The following is a 20,065-nucleotide window of genomic DNA, read 5'->3' on the forward strand; positions in this document are numbered from 1 at the left end:
AATTGAATTGCACAGCAAATAGGTGCATATTTGCATACGCTGATGCAGCACCCCGTGCCCCGGGGGCCAGGCCTTCATAAGAGGAAAAGACACGATAACGTCAACTTTATTGAATTCAGGTGTAGGTAAACCTTGGCATAGGCATTGGGTGTGTATCCCTCTCAGCTCCCAGCTGGGGGTCTGGGACATGTCAGGGTCAGTTAGGGGAAGGTGGAACCAACAGAAAACACTTGTTTATGCAGCTGGTCCCACCCCAAATTGCTGGGGGGGAGCTCTATGGCACTTCTGTCATGTGCTTTGGACAGAGACTCCCCTCATGACCCCTCTAATGGGTTACCCTGTTATCGCTGCCTCAGGAAGCGAGTGAGTCATCACTTCACCTCAACTTCAGATGTCAGACTAAAGGATTCCACCCAAGGCCTAAACCGCCAAAGTTGTGACAATTGCTATGGGAAAAGCAAAACATGCAGAGCAGGGAAAATTCCTTCCCAGCTCTGGACACAACCATCATACAACCATAGCAATGCCCACATTTCTAATAGCACAGAAGAATACAGAAGTGCCTAGAAACCAATGAGTTTTTATTGACATTTTAATAATGTTTTAATGGATGCTGTTATGGATACCAATGCAGTATATATTCATTTGCTCCTCTGAAATGGGCAGATTTGGTTAACAGATGAGCTTCCCCATCTGTGGTTCCCTTTCTTTCTTATATCCCTTTCACTAAGAAGGTAAGTCTATAAATAGCTTAAATATTGGGAAGATATAATCTTTACTAACAGAAGCAGTATCTCTCTAAATACCAGATGCTGAGAAAAAATAAAGAAAGAAGATGCTTATCACATTCATGCACAAATATGAGCTACCACAGGCATCTGGCTGGCTGCTGTTGGAAACAGGATGAAGAATTGGTAGAACTTTTTTTTCATTAAAAGAATTTTTATGTGATTCACATTTGAAAACAGACAGCATACCTGTCTTTCATCTTCTTTGTTCTTTAGCCTTGGGTCCCCAGAGGTTATTGGACTACAACTCCCATCATCCATCTACGTTGGCTAAGCTGGCTGGGGATAATGGGAGTTGTAGTCCAACAACACCTGGAGATCCAAGGCTAAAGAGCACTGCTCTAGGCTAAACACACTTACTTTCATTCACATTGCCTTTTGGCTCCATTATTCTGGCTGTTCTTCCCTACTTATTGTCCCACAATTGTAGTTGTTCCCCCAGCAACTCTTAGAGTATCCTATACTCAATCCCATACTCAAACCATACTCATCTCCAAGGCACTGGGATGTTCATAGCAGTGTTCACATGCTACTTTCAGTGAGTACGTACAGTCTACATACCTATGTGCACAAATAATTGAGATGTATACTCACACAGTTATTTACATGTAACAGTCACCAAGTGCATAGTATGTGTACCAATTAACAAACATAAACACTTCCACACAAAGACTTGTACATGTGTAGAGACACCTTGTATCTGTGTTCAGTGTAACATGTGAACAAGCCTATTGTCTCCTGCTATTTGCACTCATAGGCTTTGTCCAGGTTGGGGGGGTGGAAGCAGAATTGAGCTGGAATGGGCCTACTTTGATCCTGTTGCACTAATTTGAGGAAGGGTTCAAATAATTGCCCCATCCCTAGTCCCATACAAATCAAACTCTTCCAAGTTTTATAGAGGAGGGTTTGGAATCATCTGTCTAGGAAGCAAAATAGGTTTATTCCACAGATTTGTGAATTTAGACTCGAACACAAAGACCCATAAAAGAAATAGGAAGGGATGATAAATTCAGAATACATACTAGGCTGGGCAAGGATTTGCATTGCATATCTTTGTCTCCGTCAAGGGCTTTGTGCTTGGGCCACAGAAAGAGGCATTGACACGGACACGATGATCTTGTAAACATACAGCTTTCGCTATCAAGTGCCCTATGGAGAAAACCAAGAGAAATAAAAAAGATGTAGGAGAGAGAGAAGTTATTGTAGAAATGAAAAAGTAACTGAACATAGCACTGTAGTTCATCAGGCAATTTGCCTCTCAACCTTTCCCCACCCCCATCACTGGCATGTGGGCCCCAGAAGGTTCTCTATGAGGGAATGTGACCTCAGATGAAAATGCCACCACCTTGAGCTCTAATAAATAAATTGGCATGACTAGCTTAGGTCTTAATTTCAAAAGATCTACTCTGAGTAGTACTAATGTTGGATGCAAGCCTTAGTGTTATTAATGTTACAAAGCATTCTTACTGGTTTTAAAACATGAGTCAGAGGAATTCTCACAACGTGTGTTAATATTTTTCAGTATAATTTTAAATGTTGCATAGTTACAATTAATTTGAAGGTTTTGAAGGAATTGAACCATTGAATAAGGTTTTTGAGGTTTTGTTAAAAAAGAAGGGGAGCCTGTATTGGATTATTTAATGCATGGGAGGGGGGGGGAATGACTAAACAATAATGTACTGTAGCTTTCTTGAAGATGGCAGGAAAAAGAAGGGGAATAGGGTCACAGGGAGGAGACACTATCTCAAGCAAGTTTATCTTTGGAAACAATTAAGGCATGAATTCAGATCTTTTTGAAGAAAAGATATGATCAGAAATGTAAGAAGACGGATAAGAAACGTGAGATGGCAAGAAAGAGAAGAAAATTCAGAGACAAAAGGAAAGAATGGGGTTTAAAAATCTAGATAGCACAAGGCCTGAAATAATGGAGAATATAAAAGGAAAATATTGGGAAAATTGATTCATGAAATGGCAGACAAAATATGAAAAAGTTATGGAAAACAAAGACAATGAAGAAAATTAGGGAGAGATAATAGAGAATAAGTAACAGAAACCTTTGTGATAGTGCTTAGAGCAGTGCTGTATTAACAATGGCTATCCTATACCATTCCCTTTATGTGCCAGGCAAAAATGTTTGTTTTTAACTATTTATGGTCTTTTTGTATGGTTAGGATGTTTTAATGTAGTTTTTTGTGTGTTAGTTTGTTGAGTTGGTATGACAAAAATGGGGCTGATAAATGAAAGAAGAAGAAGAAGTTAAGAATTGATGAAATGTGACCTAATAATACAGTGGAATTGCACTAATACAAACTTATCTCTCCTCTGTCCAAGGTTTTTTCTCACCCTCAGAGCTGATGGGGGTCATGGGGGCACAGATATGGGGGAGAGAAGAAGAAGAAGAAGAAGAAGAAGAAGAAGAAGAAGAAGAAGAAGAAGAGTAGTAGTAGTAGTAGTAGTTTGGATTTGATATCCCGCTTTATCACTACCCAAAGGAGTCTCAAAGCGGCTAACATTCTCCTTTCCCTTCCTCCCCCACAACAAACACTCTGTGAGGTGAGTGGGGCTGAGAGACTTCAGAGAAGTGTGACTGGCCCAAGGTCACCCAGCAGCTGCATGTGGAGGAGCGGAGACACGAACCCAGTTCACCAGATTACGAGTCCACCGCTCTTAACCACTACACCACACTGGTGTAGCCCCACTGAGCTAGAAGGATTTGTTATGCTGACACTTGCAAGCACAATTATTTAATTGAATCCAGCCCCTTATGCTCTCTTTATTTTAAATTGCAAGATATTTTGTGTTTAGTAGGTATGGAAAGTTTAATATATATGTAAATATAAATAAAAGCAACAAATTAATAACACAAGGACCTATAAACAACAACAGACTAAAGAAAGGGAAATCAGAAGCAATAATGTATTGTGCACATTCAATCAACTGAAATTCAGTTTATCAACCAGGATTCCTGAAATCAGAAGCCCCTACTCAAATGTATTATTCAATATTAAAAAATAAAACTATATTTCATGACTTTTTGACATATTCATTGAATTCAGACTTTTGTAGTAAGTTACTCACCCCCGCCGCACGTAGCTGAGCAATCTGACTGCACTGTTACCCATGAGTAGCTGTGTCTCTTTGTGAATATCTTGTTGTCATTTATAATCTTAGAGAAGGTATATTGCCAAGCAATGCCAGGATTTTTGCCTTGTAAAAGGATCTAGACAGCATGGAGAGAGAAATACGTTATTAAGAATGAAGGGGAAAGAAAGGTTAAGGCTGCAGTCTCAGACAAGCTTACCTGGGTGAAAGCCCAGCTGAAAACCACAAGATTTACCAGGAAGCAGATGCCTTTAAGACTGTGCCTAAAATATACAGTTAAAGATATAATAGAATCACCCTGATCTGCTGTGGTTCTGGACACTGATGTGTATCTGAAGATCCTTACCTGCAAAGGGTACCCAGGTAAGTCCCATATATTAATCATTTTCATAGGCGATTCCTTTCACACTAAAGAGAAAAGTACACACACACACACCAGGACTTCTTCCATTTGCTAGAGTGGGAATGAGCACCAACTTTCAGTTGAAGAAGGAACAGTCCAGTTTACCACCACAGTGACAACTCGACCTTTATGTAACCCTCATCATGAGGATTTAGCATGAATAAAAGGAGATAATGCAATGTATTGCTCTGGACTCCTGGGAGGAAGGGTGGAATAGATGCATAAGAAAGAAAGAAACTCAGGTCCCCTAGCTCATAAGTCCTCAATACTGTATAGTCAAAATGAGTGTTTGTGTGTGTGTGTGTAGAAAAGTCTGTCTTTTCCATCATAGGCCATTTAATTTTATACTGTTGCTGATTCTGAACAGGCCAATGGCCAATTACTAAAAACCATCTGCTTCAGTTCAGATAACTACTAACTCAAGGAAGGCTTGCTGTTGGAGGTAAATTCTATTGTACCCTGCAGAAGCAGTTTCTATCACTTTGGCTGCATTAATTCAAAAGATGGAATAAATAAAACAAGGTTTATAAAGGCTTACAAGGAATTCTATTTTTCATTTGAACTAGGAATGTGCAGATCCCTATGTCAGCATGCATAATGGTTAGAGTGTTTGACTAGGACCTGGGAGAGCAGGGTTCAAATCCCCACTTGGCCATGAAGCTCACTGGGTGACCTTGGGCCAGTCACCATCTCGTAGACTAACCTACCTCACTTACCCAGGAGTAAATCCCATTGAACTCAATAGGGGCTTACTTTTGAGTAGTTTAGGACTGCAACGTCTCTACAAGTATGCAGGGTGGCCCAGATTCAATCTCCAGCATCTTCAGGTAAGGAAGGATTCCTGTCTGAAACCTTAGTGAGCTAATGTGGTGTCCTCCATACACCGCCATACACTGAACTCCCAATTCTCATCAGCCCCAGCTGAAATTCCCAATGGAGAGAGACAGTGGCAGTTTAGTAGACAATACTGAGCTATGTAAAACAATAGTCTGATTCAGTATAAGTCAGTGCCCTATGTTGGGAACATAGAAAGATGCATTATATGCCAAGTTAGACCATTGGTCCATCTACATTGTCCATCTATTGTCTACAGCGATTGACAATGGCTCTCCAGTATTTCAGGCAAAGTTCTCAACCATCCCTACCTGGAGATGCTGGGGATTGAACCTGAGGCCTTCTGCATGCAAAACACATGCCCCACCACTGAGCTACAGCCCTTCTCTGTGTATTCCCTATGTGTTATTATATATCTGTGGAGGCTCCACATTCATTTTGGAATCATGGGTAACTTCTCCATTTTAACAAAGCCTGAAGGGTATTGCGGTGGCTTGCCAATATCAAACCAGTACTGCTTGGATTAAATCTATGAATGGATATGGAATCTAAATTGGAGCAGGTGTGGAGAAAGGCTTATGAAAAATCAGCAGTAAAGGTTACATAAAAATAAATCCCAAGAACATACAATTAACATTTTTCAAGGCAGAGAAGTGGATATTAGCTCTTCAGAACATGTACACCTAGGAGAATAGGTAAAGGAGAGAAGCAATGAGCTATGATAGTGAAAAACAGTAAAATAAATTTGCATATTCACTCCATTAACACCGAACATGTGAAAGATCTGGGTAGCTCACTATTATTTACTGTTGTTATAGAAAAGTGTGCCTGTTGTGAGGAGGGAGAGGAGACAGAGAAAAGGATGATATATTTTCCAGTCCCATTAGCAAGATTCTATTTCAGTCCACAAATTCTGGTAGAGATCCAAACCGGAAATATATGGCTTAGTCCAGATATATATATATCCAGCAAAACTAATAGCTTGGCTCTCTGCTTTATTGTAAGACTCTGGGTTGAGGAAACACCTAATATCAGGCAAATAATATATGAGATTTTATGGAGACCAGGGGTATAATCAGCCTCCTTTTTGCACCACCCAGACAGACAGCAAGCACATGTGCATTGTGCACATGTGCAAGAGAGAGAGAGAAAGAGAAGAAATTGTAAGAAGTTGCAACGATACACAGATACTACCATCACGGAATTGGACCTTAGACCTAATGCAATCCCCTGATCTGCAATGCAGGGTGCAATTACAGCATCCCTGACAGATGGCTGTCCAGATTCTGCTTAAATATCTCCAGTAAAGGAGAGCTCACCACCTCCTGAGGCAGACAGTTGTTCAACAGTTCTTATTATTAGAAAGTTTCTCCTAATGTTTAGCTGAGATATGCTACTGGTTCTAGTCCTGTTCATTAAAACAAGCAGAACATACCTACTCCATTATCTGTGTGAGAGTCCTTCTGATATTTGAATATCATTATCACACCCCTCCTTATTATTCTCTTCTCCAGGCTAAATGTACCCAATTCTTTCAACCATTTCTCAATGGACTTAGTTTACCGACCACTGACCATCCCAGTCACTCTCACAGAACTAGATAGCAAACTGTTTGCTCCTCTGAGTAACTGAACATTTCCTGCCACCAAACTACCTCAGCTAATCAGCAAGAAAGAATTAGCTGCCACTAGTGGAATACAATTACACTCCTCTTAAAAGTAAGGCATATATCTAGTGTGAATGTGCTATGAACCAAATAGCAAATCCTGCATAAACTTAAACTGAATGTGGGAACCTTGAGGTATGCAAGAAAAGTGTACATTTTGGAGAGGAGCCCCACCTACACATACAGCACACAAGTACATGACCATAACAATGGCTACAGAAATAGGCAACATATGTCCCTTACATACAAAATTAAAGTATATTACATGTCCCCTACTGCTCACTGCAATATCTCTGGTAATGTGCAAGTGCTACACTTGATCAGGGCTGACTTCAACTTATGGCATGCTCTTAAGCCACAATCTTAAAGCCATGATTGTTGGGGCTGTTGGGTGTGAGATCCTGACAACATCCGGAGGGCCACAGGATCCCCATTTCTTATATAGACAGTGAATCAAGCACTGCATAGCTGCAGAGTAAATAGTCTAATCTTACAATACCATATAATATTTATTTAAGGATACTATTTATTTTCCATTATCAAGGCAGAGCTATTCTCAGCTTGTCATTTTTCAAAGTGACAAGAACTTGTAGAATATAAAACATTATCTCTTCCTAGAACAGTGTCAAGCATTCACTTAGAAAGCTTTTCCATGGGAATCCAATATCTGAAGTCAGTGAGCAGCAGCATATTATTAAAACTACAAATTTGGAAAGACCTCCAGTGCTTCAGTCTACTTAACTGGACACATTCCAGAGACTTCCCTGCCAATTGGCGTTTGCTCCCAAATTTACAGCTGGCAAACAACCTCCTTAAACATTTCCAGGTCTTCCACAGAACTGTTTAATGTCTACCTTTAACACACCAACCACCTGACTTCAGACACAACACTCAGCAGCTTTGACCGCAGGGCGCAGAGTTATAAAATTTACAACTTTGTACGTTGAAAAAAACACAAGCTCAATGGCTAATATCTGCCAGAACTATTCGGAAGAGCAAAACTTTTGCTTAGGGCATAAAAAATTGAAACAATGGACAAATTGAACTCTCTTGCACAAACAGCCCTTTTCTTTTCCTCTTAATTTTTATTTCAAAGTAAAAACAATAAATATTCTTAACCAGCTGTGCATCTATTTCTCTGTCTTGGTTTTCCTTCCATCCCTTGGCTATTACTGATGTGTAAATGACTATGTACATTTGTGGATCATTGAAGCAATTCCTTGTAAATGTACATCAACACTTCCTTTAGGTCATCAAACTTCCTAGGGTGATTTTAGGCTGTAAACATGCACCTGGCAATTAGTACTAACGTGCAATTAATTACCTTGAATTATATTCAATGGATGTTTTAAAGATTTGCTCAGCCAGCAAATATGGAATGGCACGTAAAAGGTAAAGGTAAAGGACCCCTGGATGGTTAAGTCTAGTCAAAGGTGACTATGGGGTTGTGGCACTCATCTCACTTTCAGGCCGAGGGAACTGGTGTTTGTCCACAGACAGCTTTCTGGGTCATGTGGTCAGCATAACCAAACTGCTTCTGGTGCAACGAACACTGTGACGGAAACCGGAGCGCATGGAAATGCCATTTACCTTCCCGCCACAGCGGTACCTATTTATCTACTAGCACTGGTGTGCTTTTGAACTGCTAGGTTGGCAGGAGCTGGGACAGAGAAATAGGACCTCACCCCATTGCAGGGATTCAAACTGCCAACCTTTTGATTGGGAAGCCCAAGAGGCTCAGTGGTTTAGACCACAGCGCCACCCGCATCATGTACCAACTGTTTGGGTCTGCATAAAGTAACACTGTGGTTATAGATTCATAAAGCAGAATCATAAAGTTGGGAGGGATCTCAAAAGTCATGGAAGAGGCTGGGAACAAAACTAGAATTAGTTGCTTCTGCCTATCATTGACTCTGGCTCCATCTACTGCTAGCCATCTTGCCTTTTGCTTTAACCACTACAAGTGAGCACCAGCCACTAATATTTAATACAGGAAGTCTAATGCTAGAGTATCCTGATAGGTGGCTATTCAGCCTCTACTTAACATCCTCTAATGAAGTAGAGTAAATTACCTCCTGAGCCAATCTGCTCCACTGTCAAACAGTTCATACAAGCAGGATGTTCATCAATTTGTTTAACCTCTTCTCCAGTTTAAACATACCCAACTCTTTCAACCATTTCTCATAGGATTTTGTTTCTAGAGAACTCACTGATCTTGGTCATCCTCTTCTGGACACTGATCCAGAAGCTACACTCTGGAGCAACATAAAGTATGTGTGTGTGTGTGTGTGTGTGTGTGTGTGTGTGTGTCAGCTCCTTCCTAGAACAAACTCCAGAAGGAGGATAAGGCTGTCAATGGCTACTGGCCCTGATGGGCTGCACTAGTGGAAGTCCATTATGCAACCAGAGTGCTACAAATTGATCTTGTCCACAGGAGAAAATGCAGACTTCTTGCAGAGGGACTTTTCAGAATGACTGTGGAACACACTCAAAGAAACTTTAGGGTGGGCAACTCTGACTTGCGTGTACTGAGAAAAATCTTGAAATCGAAGACAGGGAGGTTTTATGTGCCTTGCTATTTCTAGAGGGCATTTAGAAAGCAAATCTTAAAAGTGACATGAAAAATGGAGAGTTCACACAAGCCCACCGAGGGCATTGACAGGAAAAGGTAGCCTTTGAAAGGTCCTCCTATGATCTCATTTCTTCTTCAGCTGGCTTATATTTGTCATGGTATATATTTCTCGCTCCCTCTTCTTTTGTAAACATCATGTGCAAAAGGCACCCATTTAAAGGATAGAGCCCATCTAATCTTTTTCACTTAAGCAGAACCCTTTTATCCCTTACATTGAATTTACATCTGTATCTCATAAGCCAGGCTTTGCTTTGTCCAACACACACTCTCTTTAGGGGAAATCAGAGCTAAATTATCATCTAGTAGCTAATAATAAAAGCAAAGCTTTCAAACTCCAAGCTGGCTTTCACCCAGTGACTGCTAGCCTAAATTATCAGCAAAGTCCTTCCACCTGGCTTCCTTTTTTCATTTTCCCATCACCAAAGAGGGGAAGAAATGATTTATCGATTTTAATTAGACATCTTTTCCTGCATTGATAGTAGGTTCCCTTTTGCTTTGTCTCTTTTCTCTCCACACAATGAGTGAATGATTGCCACTTAGTTTAATGTCCCATCCCTCTCTTACATGTTGCAGTGGAGATAAACTTATCCAGTTCTATGACAGTTTGGTAAGTCTCTCATTCAATATGAGACAGTTTTGTTGAAGGTTGCCATATTCCCATTTATATTGTGACAGGTCATAATCTTCTTCTTTTTTAACCGAAACCTTCTTAAAGTTTTCACACATGGCAGACCATTTCAAGAGATGGAAGCAGGTGGTTTTGTTATCAGATTAATGTTATTACTGATTGTTCCTCGAGTGCCTGGAGAAACTGATATAGGTCAAGCTATCAGACTTGAATCTGAGGTTGAAACTATGCATTAAGCTCAGGACTCTTTGCTCAGAATTTGATTTTATTTATAATCCAAATCAGCCTGGAGCAAGCTTCCTCTGAGTGGAAGCAAAGCAAATTGGGAGAGGCTGCTTAACTCTTTCCCCTTCTGGTATTGTTTAGCTCAAAAATAGGGATGGGCCTATCAGTCTATTTCTGTTCCATATCAACTTTACAAATGTTCAGTCCCAAGTCTGTTCCATCCCATTTTCTGGAGACTTTTTAAAAATAAACACACACACACACACACACACATTTAAATTACACATATATTTATACACACCTATTCTCTACAATAGGCACTTTGTGCACATTTTGCATTAATTTCACCCTTAAAATACATAACTTTGTATGCTTTCCTATGCATTCTGCCTAAAATATCCATTTGAGTACACATTTCATCCATAAAATATGCATTTTCATATTCATTTTCAAACAAAATTGGTATCACAAAGGTTGGAGATGTCTGCAATCCAATTGTTAATTACATTCTAATCTGCATCCAGAAACTGTAAATTAGGTTAGTTCACTTTAATGTGAACTGAAGAAAATTCTCCAACTCAAAATCACCCGCCCCAAACTGCTTTTTGCTCCCACAAGGGGAAAGATACTTGGTCTTTACATCTTTACTTAATCACTCTCAGTCTGCCTTTCTCCTACTTCAAAGCAATCTTCCCCCTGTTCCTTTGGGTTTACAAAAAAACACACATAGACTGAAGATTCACAGAATGCTGCTGGGCAAGTAGTTTAGGCCTAAGGTGGGATGGGAAAGAATTTGATTCAGCTCACATTTAAAGGTGAAGCAACCTAATTTGCACTTTCTGAAACAATATGTGAAAGAAAACACAGCAATCTTTTAAAATTTGCAATTTTCTGAATTTTGCAATACAGCTCTCTAGCCAAGTAATATGTACAAAAATGCATTTAGTTAAGTAAAGTGTGCATACAAATGCAAACACCTGTAAAGGAGAGCATGCACAAATACAGTATATTAGGCAAAATTGCATAATAAATTATATACTAAGAGAAAATCACAGTAAAATGCTGATGAATTTCATAAGGCCAATGCCCCCACCCCCACCCCTGGCACACTGACAGATAAATGTGGGGAACTGAATGTAAGACTGGAGAAAATGAGAAGCAGAGAAACTGAAAGTGACAGATTTGTTCATCTCTAGATACATAATTCACACACATAGAATTAGAAAATTGGAAAACAGAAATTGAACCCCAAAATGAATCCATGCTCAGACCTAAGATTGATCATGGCTTCATTGTCTTTTTCTAAAGTCTTGAGTTTTAAGGCTAAGCTACAGTGCAAGCAATGATGAACCAGGAATGGGGTCTTCTTTGCCCAAAGCCAATCCACCTCCCATCTAAGTCTTTAAACAAGTTTTATAAATTGAAACCAGATGACCTTAAATTACCTATGCTGGAATTTTAACAAAACGTTTTAGTGTTAAACGTTTAACTGGATTACACTTAAAAAAAAAAAATGTCTCCACTTAAGGCAACTCATCTACATTACCAAAACCATGTGCTAAAAGCTGGCATTGATTTACAATACCAGGTGATCATTGTCCTATCATACGTCTACCATTTTGGTCTAGTTTCCACCCTCCAGTCAGAATCTGCCTATTTTTGCAGGATTAAGTTTGGAATCCACTACAGAGATGCAGTGTTTTAGTTGTATCTGTTTTTATAGGCTTCTGTAAATTCACAATCAGCAAGCTATACATAATGCATTCTTCTGACATCAAGAAGCATTGCAAAATGACTCCCCATGTTCTGCCTACTTTAAACATCCACATACTTATTTTGCTAGTAGTAGCAAGAGGAGGAAGAGGAGGAGGAGGAGGAATAAGAAGAAGCTGCAATAGTAGCTGTAATCACCATCACCACTGAATACAGTTGACCTTACTTCCAAGTTAAAATGCACAGGGTTGTGCCTTTAGCATTGAAAGTACTTCATGTCAATTATAGTTCAGTAATCTTTCAAACAGCTATCAGAACATCTTCAACATCAATAGGCTGTCACATGATATCCCCACCACCACCAGTGCATCTGAAGTTACCCAAGTCTTTAGGCAATGGAGGAATGAGGGCAAACAACCCCACCCCTCACCCTGACCGGGAGGAACAATATTCTCTAGAACAGTGTTTCCCAACCTTGTGCCTCCAGATGTTTTTGGCCTACAACTCCCATCATCCCTGACCACTGGTCTTGCTAGCTAGGGATGATGGGAGTTGTAGGCCAAAAACATCTGGAGGCACAAGGTTGGGAAACACTGCTCTAGAACACCCAAGACTATTGTCTCATACCTCTGTTAACCATGCTTTTAAACCTTTCAGCATGACTATGCTAACAATCCTAAATAGGAACATGGCTTCCTGTTCTTTTGTGTGATTTAACCTGTTGGACAGATGCTGCACCAAGCTCAGTTTGTCTGCATCAAGAAAAGAATGAGGAGAAGAAAGCTTACCTCAAATATGAGTGTCTCATTAGTTGGCCCAGTTGCAGAAAGCCTCTCTGGATGGCTAAACGAGCGCTGATACTCGAAAATGGTCCCAGCAAAATAGAATTTCCCAGGCCAATCAATTGTCCAGTCTTTCGTTAGGTAATATTTTTTGCTCAAGTTGCGCACTGCAAGGTAGCTGCTAGACATCTGCACTTCCTGGATTTCAATGCTGCGGGCTCCTGCTGGAATCGTAACAATGGGGTAATAATCTAAAAGTTGGAGAAAATGTAGGATTTCATTCCAGTTGTAATGTAGGATTTCATTCCAGTCATAAAAGCATTTCCTTTTAATCAAACCAGAATATCACAGGCTTTTTTCTGTTGTAAAAGGTAAGACTATTATCCACAGATCATGGACCTTATCAGTTCTGCTCTAGGCAGGTAATAATTTCTGGTAATATAGAACCTCACTTACAATTTTCTGGCTACAATATGGCCATAGACAGGCAAGGCTTTGGAAATACAAGCAAGAACCAGAGCAAAATTTCCTTTGGGCAGGTTCTTATAGTGTTTGTGTTGGTGTTGGTCCACATGGATGCCCAGCACACATCTCACAGGGGGCATTAATTGAGAATGTTGCCACCACGCTAATAAAATTGGTGTTTATTATGCTATTAGTATATTGCAGTTGTCATGGCCTTTGGCTAACACAATAAACTTGTTTAGTTGAATCATAAAATGAGCAGTGATATCCTTTGGACACCATAGGCCATTGAGATGCAGGCCTCGATCTGAACTTCCGGGTTAGCGCGATCGGTGAATGGCGGATTCCCTCCGAGCTCCGGAGGGAATCGGCTCTGCTGAGGACGGGTCTTGCCGCGCCGGCGACGCGGGGACCCTTAGAAACCGCAGGCGCGGAAGCCTGCGGACTTGGTGACTCGGTGGGCACCTTAAGCGCCCTCCCCGACCCACGAAGAGCCTTTTTAAAGGCTACGGAGAGGGTACGGAGAGTGGCGTGGTGCTGTGAGTAGACCGCTACTTCAGTGGAGTGAAGCCGCGAGCCATGGCCGGAGAGCGCTGACTTCCTTCCCAAAATTTGGACTGGAAAATAAATAACCCGTGAGTAGAATGGAATTTGGACTGTAAAATTTTTACCTTTGAATTCGGCACGACCGGGGGATGTGCTAAAGGGAAGTCCGCACCCCCCCCCCTATCTACAAACGATCTAAAGCAAGGATCGGAGAACTAAGGTGGAGAGATTGTTGTTCTGTCAGATAAAAGATCTTTCCATGAATTTGACAGGAGAAGTCTTTGTGCTGGAGAGAAAGGGAGGAATTTTGGAACTTTATGTGTAAATCCCCCCCCCCCCCCGAACCCGGGAGCGTCCTGTACAGGTGCCGGAGGAAAAAGAATAAGGAGTTTGACAGCTGTCAAAGGAGCTGTCAAACGGGCGGTTAAAGTTAAGAATTTTGCTATTTAACAACTCTCTGAACTAAAGGTGATACATTTGAATTGAGGTGGTTGGAAACAAAGTAGTAATAAATAATAAAGTAACTGATTGTTGGAAAAGGACTATTAAGCAATTGGAATCCCCCTAGGGGGACCTAGAGACATTACAATGGCTGCAGAGGGAAAATTACTGGCAGAAATAGAAAAAATGTTCTTTCTCGTGGGAATTCTGCAAGAGCAGAGTACGGCTATGAACAAAGAACTTATGACCTTGAACTCTAAAACAAACAACTCTGCTGAGTGCACAAAGGATTCGATTGACAAAAAATCTGCAGCTGAACCAGAAGAGATATTTTTGGAATGGATGGAGAGGAAAGAAGGAGTGGAGATAGTTCAGGTGGAAAATACCAACCAAATAAATACCAACCAAAAGCCTATATTGTCAGAAAATAAGGAAGAAGATCTTTGGATTACAAATCTGCGAAAGATGAGAAAGATGAAGAAGGAAGTCCCTGGAGTACTTGGAACACTGGAATTCAAAAGAATAAAGAAATATGATCGAGACTTCCTTTTTGAGTATGGGAGAGCAGCTGATCTTTTGCAGCAATTGCTTTTAAACATTTTGGATGGAAGAAAATTTGAGTTGACTGTGACAGAACTTCTTCGAGACCTGAGGACCAACAAAAAGGACTACAAACAAAATTGGCAGAGAGAGACTGACAAAGAATTGAAGGCCTCGGATGTGAGGAATCCGGGCTAGGAACTGTTTTTGGACATTTGCTTGGGAAGGGATGGAAACCGGGGTAGGGAGGGAGGGGAGAATAGAATTTTAAAATTTTATGACTTTTGTATTTGGCCAATGTGACCTATAATTAATATAATAAAGGGAGAAATTCGTGGAAGGGAAGTTAGGTCGACCTTAGAAAAAGGATTTAATGTTTATAAGAGAATTGGAAATGGAAAAGTTAAATGTTTATAAGTAAAAAGAGTTAAGTTTTAAAAATAATAACAATATGCTTAAGATGATAGACAAGAACTTGCTGAAATAATTATTGGATTTGGGATGTATGAAGAGGGGGTGGGGGGAAGTCAAGGAAAGAGGGTAAAGAAAGTAAGGGTATGAAATTGTATATGTGTTGTCTTTGTCTTTTTGTGTGTGTGTGTCTTTATAAAATGTAAAAACCCAATAAAAATTTTATAAAAAAAAAAAGAGATGCAGGCCTCGATCTACCTAGCAAGAGTGGAAGAGAAAACTTTATGACCCAGTTTTGAGGGAAGAAGGGGGGGAGGGGGTCAAGTATCCAAAATGACGAAGGTCCGACCATGTAAATTTTCAGGGCTCTATGTATTTGTGGAATTGCCATTGCCTCTCTTTGGGATGAGATGGGGCTGGGCAAAAGGTTGGTAGGATGATCTACTTTTGTCTGTGGAAAGGTGAGTTTACTTGTGGAACAAAGAAAAGGTCCATTTTTAGGACAACTCTATCTCTGTGGAAGGTACAGATTTGCTGCTACATACACTTCTAACTTTTATCTCGCCTTTTATCTCATCTCAGTTTTCCACATCGGGAATCCTGAACTATGAGAAATCACAGTGCAAAGGAAGATATACCACAAAATCCTTGCTCAATGGGTTTTCTTACCATTAGTTCTATGTTGGGTCAAATAATGGCCAGAGAAGAACTTGCATGTTGAATTATCTCCTTTGCAAACTCCACATGCATCCAAAACAGCTTTAGATCCAAGCTGACGATCGCACCCAACTTGCTGGAACAAAGAAAACATGAGTACATTAAAAGGGTATGTTAGGCTGTTAGGCTATTCCAACCCCCAACCCCCCAAGCTTGCAAAGTTCATTTTTAAAAGGAACAAGTTCTAGTTCTAATTCAACATGTCCAAAAAGGAATTAATCCTAGTTTACATTTGTTGCTTAACAAAATGAACAAGTTCAATTCACATTCAGTTCAGTTCACAGTTCAATTCACGTTCATCCAAATGGTTCTCAGTTGTTTTTTTTCCAGCATTCAGAAGGTTACAAGCTGCTGTGCTGAAGTAAAAAATATACTTAAGGCTAAGTGGGGAGGGAAAACACATCATGAAATGTGAATTATTTTAGTTATTTCCCCCAAGTTATGATATCTCAGCTTAAAGATCAAACGAGTCAGAAGAAGAAAAATACATGTAAGAGAATGAACTACAAGATAAGGAGAACAGGGATTTCCAAACAAATTTCAGCACCTTTAAGCTACAGCTCCCCAAATTCTTTGGAGAAAACCATAAGTGTTTAAAGTGGTATCATAGCATGTTAAATGTATATGCAGAAAAGGCCTAAGTTCCATTGGTTCATACAGTCCTATATGCCACTTGGCTGAAACTACCTGAGTTTTCAGACAAAGATTATTTTCCAGCATACTCTTTTTTAAAACTGGGGGTGCCAGGGATTGAAGCTGGGACCTTGCGCACGCAAAACATTTGCTCTACCACTGAGCTGTAAAAAAGCAAAGCGGCAAAGAGAACTTTTAGCTTAACCTTACTTCACAAATCCCATCAATGCACACATCATCTCTGTACAGAGAGCAAGGGGTTCCATCTTTTACTCGGTTGGACATTGCAAAGAAAAAGTCAAAGTCTTCTGCAGTGCAGTATAGTTTGCAGCGATCTTCCTCTGAAAATACATTAAAAGGGCAAATTATGGAGTAGAATTATTAAACAGTGTTGCCTGGAGATGGATGACAGCACAAGGAATAAAATGGACAGAGGTAGCCAGAACATTTGTATAATTAAGAATACTGTTTCTGAATGGTCAGCAAATTGGAATATACCTTACCACCTGGCCACACCAACACACATCCCTCCCCCAGTTCAAATTCAGGGACAGGCAGGCTGGAGATGAATTTGTGATTTTTATCATTCATTCTTTATCAGTATTAGATTTATATTCCTCCAACACAGCATTCATTGGGTGACCTGGGGCTAGTCACACTTCTCTGAAGTCTCTCAGCCTCACTCACTTCACAGAGTGTTTATTGAGGGGGAGGAAGGGAAAGGAGATTATGAGCCGCTTTGAGACTCCTTAGGGTAGTGATAAAGCAGGATATCAAATACAAACTCCTCTTCTTCTTCTTGCCATGTTATCCTCACAACAACCCTGAGGGTTATGTTAGGCTGAGAGAGAATGACTGATTCAAGGTCACACAGTAAACTTCATGGCTGAGTAGTGATTTTAACCCTGATCACCCAGGTCTTAGTCCACTTAATATCCCTCAAAGTTCATGGACACTTTCCAGCCAGGAAAAACACCTAAGGATGCAAAGCTGGGCTAGTGTGGCCAGGGGAGAGGCTGTGTGACTAGGGAGGAGGTGTGGCCCGGGAGAGTCCTGAGAGACAGATAGAGGCCTGAAGCTCACTGCCTCTGCTGTTGGATAACACAATATAATGGGTGGGGTATAAATAATTTTATTATTATTATTATTATTATTATTATTATTATCCCCCATATTCTTGCTGGGAAAACTGAGGGTGAAATGGAGTGGTTCCTTAGGACCACCTGGTGGGTTCATGGCAGAGGTGAGATTCAAACTAGGGGCTTCCTGATTTGCAGCTTTGGTTTGTATCTAACAAAATGCTACTTAGTGTTGGCTCATGGAAATTAATGAACTTAAGCTATTGATGTCCACTTACTTCAAGGGGTCTGCTTTGATTATGACTAGCATTAGCTGCAACTCTCTGTCTCTCAGCCACTACATTACAGTCATTCTCCTCCAGCTACATCTCTCTTTATGGACTGTCCGATTAAGTAAAGCTTTAGATGCCTTTTCATAAACAACATTCCTCTGTGTTGCTGTCAACAGCTTATACTGCTGCCACTGTTGTTATTAAGGATTTTATTGTCAATTTTCTGTAATTTGTTGGAAAGTGTCTTGGGGGTTTGTTATGATGGCAAGGCAGGGTATTATAATTTTGAATGAATAATACAAGACATATCAGAAACTGGTTGCATGCTGTTCCTGGCTTACCTTCCACTTTCATGTAAGGCTTCCACTTATAGTACCATCCACGGAAAGGTTTGCTGTTATATTCAGCACACTGTTGGGCACGGAAGTCAGGGCTACTAGACATGCATGGTTGAACATTGCAAAGTTGATAAATGCGACTTGAGCCCTGACAGAATTTGCCACTGTACTGAGGCCTATGGAGAAAGAAAAACATTTTTGCAAGACCAAACACAGAGCAGATGATCAACTTTTACATGCATATCATTACAGTGGTACTTTGGTTTGCATAAGTCTTGGTTTGCATACGTTTTGGATTACAAATAAGTCAAACCCAGAAGTGTGTGTCCCAGTTTGCCACCTTTTTCTGGATTACAACCCATTTTTTATTTTTATTTTGATTATGAACAAATTTTTTTTGGAGGCCCATTGGTGAAAGCACGCCTTGGGTTACGACCTGTTTTGGTTTACAAATGGACCTCCAGAAAGGATTATGGCTGTAAACCAAGGTACCACTGTATATCTACTTCAATTCTAAGCAACATCAAAGTAAAAATTCTAATCCAAGAAGCTTTGTTTCAGATCCTGTGTTTTGCTTCATTAATCAAAACAATGAGGCTAGCACATGCCATCCGGTAAGAGCCAATATATGTTCAACAAAATGATTTGTTACCTGATAGGTCATTGCATCCTAAATAAAATCAAGAAACACTCTCTTGTTTTGGATCAACTTATCTTCCATGTCCAGGAGGTAAGAACATAAGAGAAGTCTGCTGGATCAGACCAATGGCCCATCTAGTCCATCATCTTGTTCTCAAAGTGGCCAAAAGCATTCTCATCCCACTTATGGCTCCCAGCAACTGGTATTCAGAAGCAATCCCACCTCCAACTGTGAAGGCAGAGCATAGCCATCATGCCTAGTAGCCATGAATAGCCTAATAGTCATCAATAGCCCTCTCCTCCATGAATTTGTCTAATCCTATTTTAAAGCCATCAAGGTTGCTGGCCATCACTGCCTCCTGTGGGTTCCATAGTTTAACTATGCACTCCATGAAAAAGTACTTCCATTTCTCCCATCAATGGATGTCAGCAGGTGAACATAGTAAATTTCCTAATCCACTCAATCACTGAACATTTATTTATTATTTTACATTTAAATAGCTTTGGGAAGAGGAGCAGTGGTAGAGGAGTATGAACTCCCTCCTATTTCCTTTATCTATGGTTTCAACCAGAATTTGTTTGCTGGTAGGGCAGCTGTCTTCGGACAAGCGCCGGCTCCCGGCCTCTTGAGCGAGATGAGCACGCAACCCCAGAGTTGGTCACGACTGGACCTGTTGGTCAGGGGTACCTTTACCTAGGGCAGAGTCACTATGCTAGCCTCCTGGCTTGTTGGACGCCTTAGCTTATTGAGGGAGTCAGGGACAAGTGTGGGGGGAGACCAGGATATGCAGCATGCAGCTGTATCTCGAGTGTAACTCAAACACATTACAGCTGTTGGGTGATTGTTACCAAGATCACAATACACAGGGAGGGATGATTTATACTTTCTCTCTTCAGGTGTAACACCCATACCTCTGAATATTACTGAAACGCACACACATGACTACAAGGCATAGCTGGAAAACTAAGACATTTTAAAATAATATAAAATATAATATAAAATAAAATAACGGTTATTATGCAGCTGTAATTGGCCAGAAATAATTTGGCTCCACTGGTCACTGAACTTCTACACATCATGCAACTTTTCCTCGACTGACCTAAAGAAGGTTCTCCCACAGGTCTGATTACGCAATGCATTCATTGAGCAAGCAAGAGCAATTTTGTTCCAGTTTTTTTTTTTTTTTTTTGTCTTCAAATGTCATCAACCA

At 40.4% G+C, this 20,065-nt stretch overlaps 1 protein-coding gene across 3 annotated transcripts in view; it reads right to left on the reverse strand.

Annotated features, from left to right (window-relative positions):
- Nucleotides 1-20,065, reverse strand: part of ADAMTS18 (ADAM metallopeptidase with thrombospondin type 1 motif 18) — a 99,880-nt gene that overhangs the window by 17,497 nt on the left and 62,318 nt on the right. The window contains exons 13-18 of one of the 3 annotated variants that reach the window (XM_083752331.1): nt 18,219-18,391; nt 16,737-16,867; nt 15,846-15,969; nt 12,780-12,994; nt 3,867-4,008; nt 1,811-1,937 (exon numbers count right to left, since the gene is read on the reverse strand). In XM_083752331.1, coding sequence (XP_083608457.1) covers nt 1,811-1,937; nt 3,867-4,008; nt 12,780-12,994; nt 15,846-15,969; nt 16,737-16,867; nt 18,219-18,391 — 912 coding nt within the window. Of the gene's footprint in view, nt 1-1,810; nt 1,938-3,866; nt 4,009-12,779; nt 13,025-15,845; nt 15,970-16,736; nt 16,868-18,218; nt 18,392-20,065 lie in introns of all 3 variants that reach the window. The other 2 variants (XM_083752330.1, XM_083752329.1) reach the window with 2 other exon arrangements.

Source organism: Podarcis gaigeae, assembly GCF_964106915.1.
Source record: "Podarcis gaigeae genome assembly, chromosome: 8".
Taxonomy (NCBI): Eukaryota; Metazoa; Chordata; class Lepidosauria; order Squamata; family Lacertidae; genus Podarcis; species Podarcis gaigeae.